Source organism: Danaus plexippus, chromosome 8, assembly GCF_018135715.1.
Source record: "Danaus plexippus chromosome 8, MEX_DaPlex, whole genome shotgun sequence".
Classification (NCBI taxonomy): Eukaryota; Metazoa; Arthropoda; class Insecta; order Lepidoptera; family Nymphalidae; genus Danaus; species Danaus plexippus.
In genome coordinates, this window is record NC_083542.1 from 8,604,106 (window position 1) to 8,619,196 (window position 15,091).

General features: G+C 31.9%; 3 protein-coding genes across 4 annotated transcripts in view; 2 read left to right on the forward strand and 1 right to left on the reverse strand.

Annotated features, from left to right (window-relative positions):
* Positions 1-285: 285 nt before the first annotated feature.
* LOC116774075 (cryptochrome-1) lies at positions 286-12,133 on the forward strand. Of its 2 annotated transcripts, none has more exons than XM_032666711.2 (13): positions 286-473; positions 5,630-5,776; positions 6,020-6,166; positions 6,591-6,778; positions 6,989-7,105; positions 7,305-7,438; positions 7,624-7,719; positions 8,097-8,170; positions 8,288-8,414; positions 8,981-9,163; positions 9,445-9,612; positions 10,354-10,477; positions 11,111-12,133. In XM_032666711.2, the coding sequence occupies exons 2-13, from the start codon at positions 5,647-5,649 to the stop codon at positions 11,225-11,227; spliced, it is 1,605 nt and encodes a 534-aa protein (XP_032522602.1). In that variant the 5' UTR covers positions 286-473; positions 5,630-5,646; the 3' UTR covers positions 11,228-12,133. The 2 variants fall into 2 exon arrangements, with proteins under 2 accessions (XP_032522602.1, XP_061377232.1); XM_061521248.1 differs by lacking the exon at positions 286-473 and adding an exon at positions 5,052-5,207.
* LOC116775685 (cytosolic Fe-S cluster assembly factor Nubp2 homolog) lies at positions 12,128-13,857 on the reverse strand. The gene is made up of 4 exons (XM_032668639.2): positions 13,659-13,857; positions 13,315-13,585; positions 13,059-13,230; positions 12,128-12,954 (listed from the first exon to the last, which is right to left on the reverse strand). The coding sequence occupies exons 1-4, from the start codon at positions 13,767-13,769 to the stop codon at positions 12,720-12,722; spliced, it is 789 nt and encodes a 262-aa protein (XP_032524530.1). The 5' UTR covers positions 13,770-13,857; the 3' UTR covers positions 12,128-12,719.
* Positions 13,858-14,138: 281 nt separating this feature from the next.
* The window catches only part of LOC116771567 (protein tweety-like), a 39,180-nt gene continuing 38,227 nt past the window's right edge, over positions 14,139-15,091 (forward strand). Inside the window, exon 1 of the mRNA XM_032663456.2 lies at positions 14,139-14,401. The gene's annotated coding sequence lies outside the window, so the exon portion shown is untranslated. The remainder of the gene's footprint in view (positions 14,402-15,091) is intronic.

Consider the following 15,091-nt stretch of genomic DNA (forward strand, 5'->3'; position numbering starts at 1 on the left):
TTGGATAAATATTTGAATTTTTAATAGAATATATTATGCAACAACTACCGTAGATATCTTATTTTTCGTAAACTTTTTGAATATTTCATCAAATTTTAATTATACCTAACTACATATTATAACTGTAATAATCTATTAATCATATTGTGATCCATTTTTTTTCAAGTATAGCTTCATTCGCACTGGAATGTGTTCAACTTATCAGCGGATGACAGTACTTCTGACAGTGACTTATTTCTTGGCATTGTTGTTGTTCTGAGTTTGACGTATTTACTATAGGTACCTATTCAGTTATTCAGATTTCAGTTTAGACTTTATAGTGGTTAGACTAGGTCCTCAGTCAAGTTTTCGTCATTTGCAAATTTTTGATTTAGTATAAAATTTATCGTTCAGATGTTTAGTACCTGTTTAATTTAACATAATTGTATTAAAAACTTAAAAATACAGGCTAGCCCAGATATATTGAAGTCAAGGTAAGTTTATTTATTAATAATAGTGAATATTATTGACCCTGATTTTATAACTTTTGCTTATAGTCAAGCATATTATGATAATATTTTATAAACCATTGTTTTAAGTTTTCTTATATTGGTTATTATTAACGTCAGTTACTGTTAATCACTTTACGTACCTATAACATTCATTAAATGTAGGCTATAATGTGTTTTCATTAAAATATGTCTGAAAAGTTAAAATGTAGAAACCATTTCCATTCAAGAATAAATTATAAGTTCTCTGTGATTCATAAAATAGTCTTCAAAATATGTACAAAAAAGAGGAGATTGGCTTTAAAGTGGGGTGAGATCAGCTGAAATTTACTATAGGAATAAAAAATTACTTACCCGTGATAAAATTCGTTGTCTAAAAATATTTATATTTTACATGAAATAAGTAAACTATACCAATTTTTGAAGAAACCTTAGTTTTAATGACTTTGATATCTTACTTAAACAAGCAATTGTTATATTTAAAAATAAACGTATTTAGCCATAGTAATATTATAGATGCGAAAGTAACTCTGTCTGTCTGTCTGTTACTCAAACACGTCTAAACTACAGAACCAATTTGAACGAAATTTTGGTATGGAGATATGTTGATACCCGAGAAAGGACATAGGCTACTTTTTACCCCGGGAAAATGACGCATGCCCATAGGAAAATTCTGGCGGGCCGATCGCTTTTGCGCCTAAACTACTAAACAGATTTAAATGAAATTTGTTAAGGAAATAGTTTGAGACTTAAGAAAGGCCATGAGTTACTTTTGTCCGCGGGAAAACAACGCATTCCCAAGGGAAAAATTAGATTTCTGGCCAAGGAAGGAAAAACAAAAAACGTATATAAAAATGTATTGCAGTAACCTATATATAAATATCTCACTCTCTATATAAGAACGATTTCCTCTACGAACCAATTTTTAAATAAGCAAATAAACAATTTGCACATCACTAGCAATAGAATAAATGCATACGAAGATTACTGCACTTTTCAAAAGACTTTGAACTGTATGGTCTATGAAATACGGTTCAAGTTTTATATTGTTTAATAAGTGTCTTCATATAAATTCATGCATGCTGTATTCAGCCAAATTGGAATTTTATTTGAAATTCAATACAGTTACGAAATTTAAAGAGGTGGAAAATACATATTATATTTTGAGTTCGTTATTGCACTAATATTTTAATTATTCATAAAGAAATGTATTTATATTAAAATTATTTTTAACATTTTTATGTTAGATGATAACAGAATACCAGAAGCTGATTTAAGATAATTTAAAATTCGAATAAGCTCGGGTGTATATGTAGGAGTTACGATCATAAAAAACAATAAACTATATAATATATATGATTATTTCTTCACTATGTTTATTTCAATTATTGAATAGTTATATAAAGCACAGAAACATAATTTAACAGAAAGTAAATTTCAGCTTTCTTAAGTTTTTCCTTGCACATATTTTTATTGTGAAAATTCACAAATTTCGTTGTTAGTATTTATAGTGTGCTTAGAACAAATTCGTAACGTCACACTACATATGAAGCGTGTCCCGTTTGTCATTGAATGGCCAACGTTAATATTATAAAGTGGAATATTTTTGAATTAAAAACTTTTAATACTTTTTATTTCGATTGACAATGCGGGCAGGATATAAGTATCGAAGTAAAATACAGTTGGATTAATTCTTTGACACATTTTCGTAGATTTATTGGCTATATTACGAGATTAACCTATAATATTACTATTACATTTTTACTCTACGTTTCAGTTAATTAACAGCCACGGTCGCCACAGACAAGATGTTAATTTAATCATATATTATTCCATGTAATTAGTTCCACTATATTGTCAATAAAAACATTGGTGATTTAAATCGCTGACGGTATTAAGATAAATACTAATTTTATGAAGAAAGATGTAAATTAAAAAGTTAATTAAATTTATTAATTTAAAAAAAAATTACGTTTTTTAAAAGCCTTTTTAAATTGTTTGAAGGGCATTGTCATTGTCATTGGATTTTTTTTTAATTCTCTCGTATAATAATTAAAGTTCGCAATTTTAAGAGTTTTCTAGAATCTTTTGTTGATGTACTACAAGAGCCGAGCGTTTTATTGATAAGGCTTCATGAAATTTATTTCCAACTTGTAACAAACATTTAATTTCTGTTTTATTGTTCGCAGTTCTAAAGTTTCGTTTTGTCTAGATTTAGCGCCAGGTTGACTATTATGAATGTTTTAATGGAAATATTTCGTGTGCCTTTATGAGTTTTCATTAAAATACAGTTTTTTACAGTTTTCATTAGATTAAAACTTGAGATCGTATTGGCGTGGTTTTTTTTTTAATGGACATCCTTGAAAATGCATATCCGATTCCTGCAAGATATCTGATTCGGACAAATCGTGGCAGTTTCGTAATTTGAATCCTTTGCGAATTATTTGTCGATTTCCAAGTCCGTAATAAACTAGAAACTGTTTTATTGTGTTTTTGATGTATTTAAATAATTTCTTAAGGATTTTATTAAGGAATTTCTTAAGAAAAATTCGGGAGTATGTAGATTTTTAAAATAATAAAATAAGCGTAGTAATCGGCTAAAAATTACTTTCATTTAAATGAATACTCGCGAAAATCTTAGATCTCATTATATTAAAACCATTACGTTGATTATACACTGTACAATCTCAGGCGAAGGCGAAACAATTTATAGAACAATGACGTAATTAATTAATATTGTCATAATACATATTTTTCATATTTACATTACCAAAAAGGTTAACATTCGAATCTTCAATAAGATTGACGTATTTCAAAGTTTGTTATTCTAATTTATTTGTGACATCTGTCAAAAAATTCGCAGGTTCATAGTTATCTAAGTCGTAACATTAATATTTGAAGTATAAACTTCGTTGTTTTTTTTAAAGAGATTTTAACACGGTCAACGTTTATATGTAGAAGTTCACAAAGCTATTTTAATATATAAAATGCAAAAGAAATACATTAAATTATTGTCACACACACTATTATGAGTGTCACACACACATATACATAACTCAGTCTGTGAAGATTCCTTAGTGTGTGTAATGTCTAAATATGTATGACATTATTACTAAATATGTATATGTATATGACATTTGTAAAACATTTTTATTCTGCTATTGAACGTGGCATAATGAATTGATTGTGGTCTAGTTTGAAATGAGAAACGGAAAAATGATCCTGAACACCGTACCAAATTTAAGATCACAGAAATCGCGATTGTGTGTTGCGTTGGCTTCATAAACTGTAGTTATCATGTTTAATAATTATTTTATTCTTTCATTTCCATTAACAGTACTTACGTTATGACTAATTATGGTAATTTATTCAAAACACATAGCGGTTTTCTTATATAACATAATTTATCGGCACATCGATTGTTCAATGTTATTGCATTTCTCTAAGCTTGGGTAATCTTAGCGGTGTAAAACTATATTACCAATATACTAAGACCTGTTGATAAGCTGTTCTGAGTATGGCTTCGTTTGCTAGTTAGGTCACTGTATGCTGGTTGTGTGTAGTTGTAGATTGTTGATATTCTAAACTCAAACATTTACTTGCTAACTACCGCTCTGTGAACTATTGTCGCAATTGTATGTTTTTCCGTGCTATACAGACCGGATCAAACTACACAGATTAAAAAGATTATTTGAAGTCATGTTCTATTTATTTAAAACGACAAAAAACTATTTGTATTATGACGATGAAGGCTTTTATGAAATAACGTTTCATTAATGAAGAATGCAATTCAGGTTTATATGAGTCATATAACGTTATGATAAAACATACTTTTTATTATATAAGACTTGTTATTTTATAAAAATTTAAAAATAAGTTTAAGACATAGGGTCATATCTTAAATTTACTGGTTCTTTAATTTTATACGAGGCATAGAACACAGACTCTGATTTGGCGCTAGAGCTAATTAGTATAGTGAGCTGTAATTTAAGACTTCCTACCATTATAGGTAACTAGTCATTAGTTGTCCTTGCATCGGAAACTACTTTTATCCGCCTCCAGATATTGTGCTAGTAAAATAATGTTTAATCTCCAATAATATATTCATGTAGGTAGCGATTTTTAGCCCTCACTCATTCACTCACTTAGAAACAGTTTAAATATCGAACCCTGATTGCTCCACCAGCAGACAATAACATAGAGACAAAAAAACGTTGTAATACTATTTTATTTTTTGCAAAAAAGTTAATTTTTTTATCAAAATGGCCACCAACATTTTGCAACATTAATAAAGGTATTAAAAATGATTTGTCGGCTCTTAGGAATAAAACGTATAACCTACTCGTGTTATCGTATTACAAAAAGAAACATTGTAATCTGAAGCTATTACGCTTCAATCGGTAAAAAGAATTCTTGTTTATTATATAATAATTTAAACCGCTTTTTTGTTGACATCACTAGCACTGAAAGAGTTTGCATTCGTTATGTTTACGTCAATTTCCTGTTATATCTATATTTTGAAGAACATTACATAACTTTAACGTTGCATATATATGTGATAACTTTTATTATATATCAAAGAATATAATTACCGTAGTCTTGTAACATGAAATACAGTAAAACAGCTGTCATTTACCGATGTTGTATTATAAACGAAGTGCATGTTTCTGACATGACTGTCGCTGACAGTATGAAATGGGACGCATCCGATTATCTAAGGTATTTATTAATAGCCTAAATCTCAATATCCTTTGAACTGTCCATATTTTGTTTACTTCGATTGTTTAATTGTAAACTGCTCAAATAAGGTGCAAATTTACTAGAACTACTCAATATATGTATATATATATATATATATATATATATATATATTACATTATTATATTAATACAAAATGCTATTTTTTAATTTACTTCCACTTAAAATTCTTGGCATATAAAAATCTTTACTGTATGATTGACTATTGTCAAGCAAGCCGTAATGATCTGAATTGTATAATTTTTTTAACACAATATAATTACGATCTGGATTATCTAAACAATGAATATAAATTCAATGTGTCATAAGTTAACTAAAAACGTGTGCATATTACAATAACGCGTTTGTAATTGTTTGGGCATTATTTTCTTACAATATTCTAGTGCTCTCGTCAACCAGTATGCTTGGTGGTAATGTCATTTGGTTCCGTCACGGTCTCCGTCTCCACGACAACCCTTCGCTTCACAGCGCTCTGGAAGATGCAAGCTCACCGTTCTTCCCTATATTCATATTTGATGGAGAGACAGCTGGTAGGCTTCATTCACTACAACTAGAAGTTTATGGCTTATGCAATTAAGACACAACATTTAACAGTATAAAAGTATTCAGATCTTAGTTCAGCGCTAATGAGTTAAGCTAACTTTATGACTTGACGTTGTATACGTAAAGAGCCTTAAAATTTTGCTTGAAATTACAGCCATTTACCAAAATTGTATGTATTTTGTATGGTATGTTCATTGGAAGAATTTAGACATGTTGAAACATTTTATCAGGTACAAAGATGGTGGGCTACAATCGTATGCGATACCTGCTAGAGGCGCTGAACGATTTGGACCAGCAGTTCAGGAAGTACGGCGGGAAGCTGCTCATGATTAAGGGGAGACCTGATTTAATATTCAGGAGGCTGTGGGAGGAATTTGGTAACTTAATTAATCAATTATCCGCCTGAAGCCTACCTTCGTACAAGTTATCGATTTAAAAGTTGTATGGAGATATGATCCTTCTATTGTTATAATTTATTGATGAAAGTTAAATTAAAAAAAAGTCAAACAGCACATACCAAATTTATATTTCAATTAAAATCTGAATCATCTTTTTTTTTTCTTTTAATCTCATATATCAGTTTTGGAAAAACTATATATTAAAAGCCACGTACGTATTCATGTGTTTATATTCGATTCTGTATACAAGCGATCCCTCGTGTTTAATTCCCTTCACAAAAATATTATCAGCAGACATTTAGTTTAAATTATTGCGAATAATCTTAATAATTATTTTAAGTTATAATAGTACAAGTCTTACACACGAATTTCGCAAGAAAACTTCACACGAAGTGTTCTCCAGGTATACGTACGCTATGCTTCGAGCAGGACTGTGAGCCAATATGGCGTCCGCGCGACGCGAGCGTGCGTGCTCTGTGCCGCGACATAGGCGTGTCGTGCCGCGAGCACGTCGCACACACGCTGTGGAACCCGGACACAGTCATCAAGGCCAATGGAGGAATACCGCCGCTTACATACCAGATGTTCCTGGTTCGTATAAACTGACGAGATGATATTCAGACAGCAACAGAATATTCAGACGAAAAGTCTTTGCCCCGCTAAAAAGTCTTCTTAATATTTCGAGAAAATTATAGATTTTACCAAACAATTTTCATATTCTGGTCTGGATCGCTTACAGAAAATTGATAAAGTCTGTTCCATCATCAAATAGATTTGTCCATAAATGTGTATTTTTTCTAGCATACAGTTGAAATCATCGGTAATCCTCCGCGTCCCGTAGACGACGTCGACCTGAACGGCGTCAACTTCGGATCGCTGCCTGAGAGCTTTTACAGGGAATTCGTTGTCTTTGATAAGGTGCGACTTTAGGAAACAATTTTAAAACCCAAAAAATTTTAGTAATAATTAATAATAGAATGAATTCATTTTTTGGGTAAATATATTTTTTTAATTTCGAGGGTTTAGTTTTTATGTGAATTCTAGAAAATTTTCATTCATTTCATTATTTCCATTTATAAATATGGAGCGGCTAAAATTGCGAGGTTTTCTTAAGTAGGCCCCAAAACCAGAAGATCTGGGTGTGTTTCTGGAAAACGAAGATATTCGTATGATTCGCTGGGTGGGAGGAGAGACAGCGGCCTTGAAGCAGATGCAGGAGAGATTGGCTGTGGAGTACGAGACATTCTGCAGGTGAAATTGAACTTTAAATTTATAGGTCTAGGGCTTAGAATTGAGGGAAAATTCACCGTCCTTTAAGATAAACTTGGCTTTTGGTTAATCCCAACTTTAAGAACATCTGCTACTTTTTATATATACGAATTATTTAGAGTATTGTTTAATGTTATATAATATAGTAAATAATGTTACATGGCCAGGGGTTCTTATTTGCCGACCCATGGCAACCCCGACCTCCTTGGACCGCCGATATCTCTGAGTCCAGCCCTGCGCTTCGGATGTCTGTCTGTCCGTCGGTATGTAAAGATATTTAGGCATTAACTAAAAAATATATATAAGCCGTCTGAGATTGTATTTTATTGATTAATGAGTTTTAGTATTAATGAGATCTTAAACTCGCGAATATTCATTGAAATAAAACTAATATTTTTCGGATTCACTCCGCGAACCGTGAAAGCGGTTGCTGCAAAGTAACCGAAACGTCGGGTGTATGTAATATAAATAATAAAAAACGAGTGTTAGATCCGAGAATTTTTTTCAGTAAATTTTTAAATACACATTGATATTCGTTCAGGGATTAATGTAAATTATTCTTCCGGAAAGGAAAATCCAAGAAATACACTAACAGCCTTATCGTAGGTTTCATAGTAATCGTGAATGCTTTCCCCCTCAGCTTCTACTGGAGTCTCCAGGACCTGTTCCAGCAGGTGCATCAGGGACGCCTGGCTTCCACTCAGTTTATCACTGGTGAAAAACTATTTATTTTTCGCTTTTCGTACTATGTGATTCCGTAAATAACCGCCAAGAATATTTTATTGTTACTTATTGGACTATAAGTAAGAAAAACAAAATTGTTTTTATCAGGTCAGTTAATATGGCGGGAGTATTTCTACACGATGAGCGTCAATAACCCCAACTACGCCCAAATGTCGGGGAATCCTATCTGCTTGGACATACCGTGGAAGGAACCGGAGAATGACGAGTTACAGAGGTGAGTTGGACGTATTATCTCGTAAGAGTATATTTTTTTTAAATTAAAATCTTTATAAAAGCTGATAAAGTATAAATATGCATAACTTCCTCCAATATTTTTGGTAAGTGTGTATTTTAATGTCAGATAAGTTTGGGTAAATAGTCGTCCAAAGCTTGCCGTAAAATAGAATTTTCATAAGTAGTGTTTGCTTTCAGAAAGTAAAAAATACATATTAAAATATCTATCGGTTTCTGAACCGACAATGTAATGACGTAGACTTCGCTATACATAAATCTGTTTTGTTTTGGTCCCTCAAATGATAACACTAAGTAAAGAACCGTTTTGCTACAGGCCTTGTACTGTTTATTAGGAAGACTTATAAGAAAATTTTGGTGTCAATTTAAGATTAACTACTAATAGATCAGATTGCAAATCATCATGACAAAAAATACAGCCATTGAGATTTTCTTGGTTCCTTTTTGTGTCTGTTATATAGACGTAAGAAGACCATTAGAGCCGGCATTTTTTTTTAATGTTCCAATATCCGTCATAGAAGAGAGTAATCCTGGTTGAATCATCCATAGATGGAAGGAGGGTCGTACGGGGTTCCCATTCGTGGACGCGGCCATGCGCCAGCTGCGTACGGAGGGCTGGTTGCATCACGTTGTACGGAACACCGTGGCCTCGTTCCTCACCCGCGGGACCCTGTGGCTATCCTGGGAACACGGGCTGCAGCACTTCCTCAAGTATCTGCTGGATGCTGATTGGTGAGGCCTCGGATATAGCTGTGACGTCATCATAGCGCTCAAAACATGATACATGCTTTGGAAGAATTAATCGGGCAGTAAATTTTCACAAATATATGGGCTAATATTAATAACGTACTAATTCTAGAATCTTCTTTTTTAACGTTCAAGAAATAATGTAGTCTCGATAATCGTTAGGTCGAATTCTGGTTAAATATTTTTTTTCAAAACTACTAAACTACTATCAGTCCAAGGATTATCTAACCTCTAAGTCTCGAGCTGTTGTATATCTTCATCCCCAGGTCGGTATGCGCGGGTAACTGGATGTGGGTGTCGTCCAGTGCGTTCGAGGCCTTATTGGACTCCGGCGAGTGCGCGTGTCCCGTCAGACTGGGCCGAAGACTGGAGCCCACTGGCCATTATGTACGGAGATACGTACCAGAACTGGCTCGGATGCCCGGAGAGTACATGTGAGGATTATATACAAAACAATATTATATAAACTGTTAATAAAAAATACCTCAAATGTCACTGGTCATATAATAATTACACTGGCACATAACAGAGTAATCACACACGTACACGCTCGCAGACACACATGGACGAGAACGTTATAACAAACCTCTTGCGTTTAAGAAAAATGTCATCAATGATTAAACTATACCAAGAATTCCTAAAGTCAAATTATTTATCTCTTAAAATCTTCATGTAATATGTTATCCTTCAGAAGTGCAGTCGTTGGCACGTCCTGCGGTCACGTTAGCTCTTGATGCATAGTATCTTCATTCGCTAGGTGAATGTCCCGTTTGTATTATGTAAAAAGGAATGAAAAATTAGGAATTAAGTTAATATTTTCTAGAATATATAGATTATATAAACAAATTGTGTCCGTCGAGTTACTTTTAACATATTATTTTTAACCGACGGAAAAGGATGACTGTTATGAGTTGAATGTTGATGTGTGTCTTTGTATATCAGTCTGCGGCATCGTAGTGCCTAAACAGTAGTAATGACTAAAAAATTGCTATTTCTTTTGCATTACAAAGCCATTTTCCTTGCGGTGCTTCTTAGTTTTTGATTAAATCAGTCTAATAGTCTAATTTTTTATTACATTTAAATGTTATTTAAGAAGATAGTATCAAAATACAGGTATAGCATATTGTCATTTTAAATTAAGTACATACTAAGTACCTATATGATGTGCTCTTTAGTTACGAGCCGTGGCGTGCCCCGCTCGAGGTGCAGGAGGCTGCGGGCTGTGTCATAGGTCGAGACTACCCCGCGCCGGTCGTCGACCACACAGCTGCGGCCGCCAGGAACAGGGCCAACATGCAGGTGAATGACGTAGGAACGCACGTAACATAGGAAGAAGACTGGCGAAGATTGTTTGGTAGGATCAGGAAGATTGATGGGAGGTCAAGAATTAACCGCACCAGGGCGGCCGAGACGAAAAAAAACAATCTTCAATAAAACAAGTTGTACGCAGAAAAATTTGAGATTATTAGGAGCTCTGGTAAATTAATCCCGAGGAATCATAGGTTTTATGGTTGAAGTTGATAGATGTCGTACTAAATAATAAATGGCAAGGAATAGAAGAGAATCGCAGTGAGGGTCTAGGACATGCCCATGAAATGTATCACTTTTAAATTAAAGCAGAAATAGAAATAACATTAACCATTTGCTTTATTCTCCTCACACAACGAACTGTTACTTAACGTGTCTTTATATTTAAGATTATTAAAATGTTCCTTCCTAACAGTAATCATCGCTAATAGAAAAATATCAAATTGTCTCAATCCATTGAACTCGGCATATTCCCAAATGAGCATCCAAGATAACATTTATCAAAGCTTAAATGTGACAAAATAAGTCGTCCCCTAAAGAAAGACAATTTGTTACAGTAAATTCCATATGATTTTGCAAGTCTCTCATTTTTTGTCTATATACGTTTGACCAAAATATGTCCAGGAGCTGCGCCGCCTGTTGGAGAAAGCTCCTCCTCACTGCTGTCCGTCATCTGAAGACGAGGTGCGGCAGTTCATGTGGCTTGGAGACGACTCGCAGCCTGAGCTCACCACCACATGAATATAACCTTACTGTCAACTAGTTAGGGTTTAAAATCCTTCACAGTACAAGTGTATATTTTTTTGTTCCACTTCATAACTACTATGAAGTTATTTGTTTTGTATTACTTAGCACTTTATTTGATGGTGACATATTGTTGTTGTCTATGCATTTGTTATTTTTTTTTTAAATTTTAGTTTTGGGGCCAAAAATATTGACTTTTGCTAATTAATTTTTTTTGGTTTATTAGCTGATCTGTAATAATTCTATTATATGTTTTTATAGATATGTATGTGTATCTTTAGGCGTGTATCTCATTATTGTAAGTCAAACGAGTTGATAAGTAAATGATTTTTTTTTAATGTAAACCCAATTTGTCTAAGAAACCAAAGATTGTATTTAATTTCCATCAAATAAATGAAAAATATATACAGAGAAGGTATAACATTTCTTGACAGTTAGATATGTAACGTTGTTTAGAGTTAGTTTAATGAATTTTATATGAATGTCAAATATTATATAACTATAAGAATATTTTATTAAATGTTTACATGTTTATTGAACAAAGACATCATTCAGAATTATTTAGACATCCAATATATTTAAGTGTTTTCACAAATGCTAAAAATTTATACCGATTAAATAAATTTTCAGGTATTATTAGGTATATTTATATAATGAAATTGAAATTATAAAATTTTAAGGTAACATTTTTAAGTGTAAGTAAAAAAAAAAAAATAATATATTTTGAAATTGGAATTATTAATGAAAAGTATGGAACTAAAGTTCCATTTAAAAAAAAAATACTGACAATTCATGATGTTTAAATTTAAGAATATATTTTTATATAAAAATTAGTATTTCTTATATGTCCAATGATGCGAGGCATCTTAGTAATGTATTTATAAAGTGAAAGATGTGTAAATATATTGATATTTTATTTCCAACATTTACATACAATCTCCTTAACCTAAATATGAAAATGAGCGGAAGGAAGAGTCTTGATGAATTATTTTCGTGATTATCAGATGTAGTATTTTATTTTTATTGTTATTTTATACTAATTAATCAACAAAATATAACGAAAACTGTTAAGATATTTAACAATAATATTCATTCATAATTGCTTTGGGAAGATTATTACATTGCTTTTGGAACAGAGACCCAAATCTGTTTACTACTTAGAATAGGATTTAATTAAATTGTAATGTATTAAGAGGTGTTGTATCTGAAGAAAATACGAAATCAAACTCCTTTAAGTACACACAATAAATTAAAAAAAAAAAATTAAGTTAAAATATTCAAAATGTTTGAAAAAAGAACTTCATACAGCAATCTGATATGTGGAAGTTGAAAAATATTGTATATAAGTTATGTGAATATACCAGGAACCCATAAAATGAAAAGTTAAAATATTACAATTATCCTTATTATTAAAATATATAGATTGATTTTTTCATTATCTATAAAAAAATACTTTGATTTGTAATCGGCTATCATAAGGTAGAAATGACTATGATCCATTTGTTGTCAACTCGCTCAACTGGCTGGCTAAATTATTGAAAACGTTACTGGTTGCCGAATCTGGTAACTCTTTCACAGCAGCGATCCCTTTGCCGGCCAGTTTACCGACTCTAGGGTCTATTGGCAGACTGCCTAGGAACTGAATCTTTGTTAAGTCCGCAAGTGACTTACCTCCACCACTTGAAAATATGTTTGTGCATTCGGTACATGTTGGACAGACATATCTAAAAAAACATACATATGTTTCAGTTATTGTAAATATATAAATAAATACTGCTTTCGTTTAGTCCTATAATCATAGTTTAAATATGAAATTATTACTCCTTACCCGCTCATGTTTTCTATTATACCCATTATTGGTATATTAGTTTTCCTACAGAAAGTTATTTCCTTGCGAACATCCTCTATTGCCACTTCTTGTGGTGTTGTGACTATAATTGCGGAGCAGTGAGGCACTTGTCGGAGATTTTCCATTACTGTTATGTGCTCGTCTGAAGTGCCTACATAAAATAAAAGAAATCGAGTGATGAGTAGTGAATTCGAAAGCTAAATATTTGGAGAGTTAAGTAATGAAATGTAAATACCTGGAGGAGTATCAATTACTAGAAAATCTAAATCCTGCCAGGAGACATCTTCTAAGAATTGTTTAATCATTGATGTTTTTTTTGGACCTCTCCAGACGACAGCGTCATTGCGGGAGTTTAGTAAGAAGCCTATGGACATGACACCGAGTCTCTGTTCGCTATCTAAATACACTGGAACCCATCCATCAGGTCCTTGATGTATGTTTTGATCCTCTAAATTTAATAGGTATGGAACACTGGGTCCGCATAAATCGATGTCAAGTAATCCAACCTGTAATTGGAATTAGAAAGTAACAAATGAACGATTTGGAAAATTAAGTAAACCATCTAGTAAGATTTCTAACCTTCAACCCCCTTTCTTTAAGCGTTAGTGCTAATTGAGTGCTTACTGTCGATTTACCAACTCCACCTTTTCCAGATAAAACTAATATTACTTGCTTAACATTATCTAACATTTTACCGTCTTTATAAAAAGGTTATTCGGTAAATAAGAACAATTGATTAAAATTGTATTTACAAATACTTACAACTGTCACTTTATAACTGTCATTGAATACTTATAGGTTAAGCCTTATCAGATTTGATCTTTTTGCTTTTTCATATCTTTATATCAGTATAAAATTTGTACAATATACTTAATTAATCATACATTACATTTTATAAAAACTTAAAGGGTCTGCAAAATTTTTCCTTAACATTAAAAATTATGATGAAAAGGCTAGAATTTAAGGTCTATAAAAAAGGTAGAAGTTAGAGAATGACAGCGCTTGCGCCAAAGAGATACAGTGGCGCCGCCTATTATTTTTTCAGTTTTGTAGAGAATTTTTGGGTTGTGGTTGTGTTATTCGTGTGTCAGGACATATGTAGAAGATGCTATACTTAATTCTTTTTTTTAATAGATTATTCCACTTTTTATGACTAAATTAGCTATTAATATTATTTGTTTTATATATATATCTTAATCATTGAGTGAACTTTAGTGTATTTGTGTTTTTTTTGCGTATAATTTGAGTTCAGTGGTAGTGCCTAGTTTTACCCCTGCGGCACGGGATTTGGAACGAAGATTTACTAGCTCAGTTTTTTTGAGGTACATATTTAAATGTAAATACATATGACTTATATTAAAATATTACATTATCTCCTCGCTTAAAGTAGAAAAACGGAATCAGACAAGATTTAAGTGTATTGTATCTGAAATTAATTTAAGAAATTCTTGAGTTCGTTTTTAAAAAGAGGAAACAATATAATTGCGATAATTTCATTATTTCATATCTCAAGTACTGAAACTATCGTAAAGAGACAAGAAGTACTCATTGAAATTGCTAATAAATCACTAAACAAAATTAAATATAATGAAAGTACTTGTTAGAATTGCCATCTTTATCAATAGTAATCAGAATGAATACTTATTATTAATATTTGAGTACTTAAAAAACTCTATATCAATTTAAGTGAACTAGCATAACTGTCTGATGGCTCTAAATTCCAATTAATAAATAGGCCAATAGTATTTGTATACTAAAAACCATGCTGTACAAAATTAAATCCATCAGCTGCCATTGTAGAAGTTTTGGGAGAAAATAGATGATGAATTTTTTCTTGTCTAAAGTTTTTTTTAATTGAATGTTGGATATTTAGTTTAATGTTCTGGATAGAAAAAGGGGATTTAAAATTATTGAATATATATATATATAAGAAACTTATAGCATTGTAATTGTTTTAGAAATGTCTGGATTATTAATGATAATATTTAAACCTTCCTAAACTTAAAGGAATA

Coding starts and splice junctions, on each gene's coding strand:
- LOC116774075 (XM_032666711.2), top strand. CDS start 5,647: ATGCTTGGTGGTAATGTCATTTGGTTCCGTCACGGTCTCCGTCTCCAC. Junction 6,167..6,590: donor GAGGCTGTGGGAGGAATTTG/GTAACTTAATTA, acceptor AGTGTTCTCCAG/GTATACGTACGCTATGCTTC. Junction 9,613..10,353: donor CGGATGCCCGGAGAGTACAT/GTGAGGATTATA, acceptor TGTGCTCTTTAG/TTACGAGCCGTGGCGTGCCC.
- LOC116775685 (XM_032668639.2), bottom strand. CDS start 13,769: ATGTTAGATAATGTTAAGCAAGTAATATTAGTTTTATCTGGAAAAGGT. Junction 13,231..13,314: donor AGTAATTGATACTCCTCCAG/GTATTTACATTT, acceptor TATTTTATGTAG/GCACTTCAGACGAGCACATA. Junction 12,955..13,058: donor ATAATAGAAAACATGAGCGG/GTAAGGAGTAAT, acceptor ATGTTTTTTTAG/ATATGTCTGTCCAACATGTA.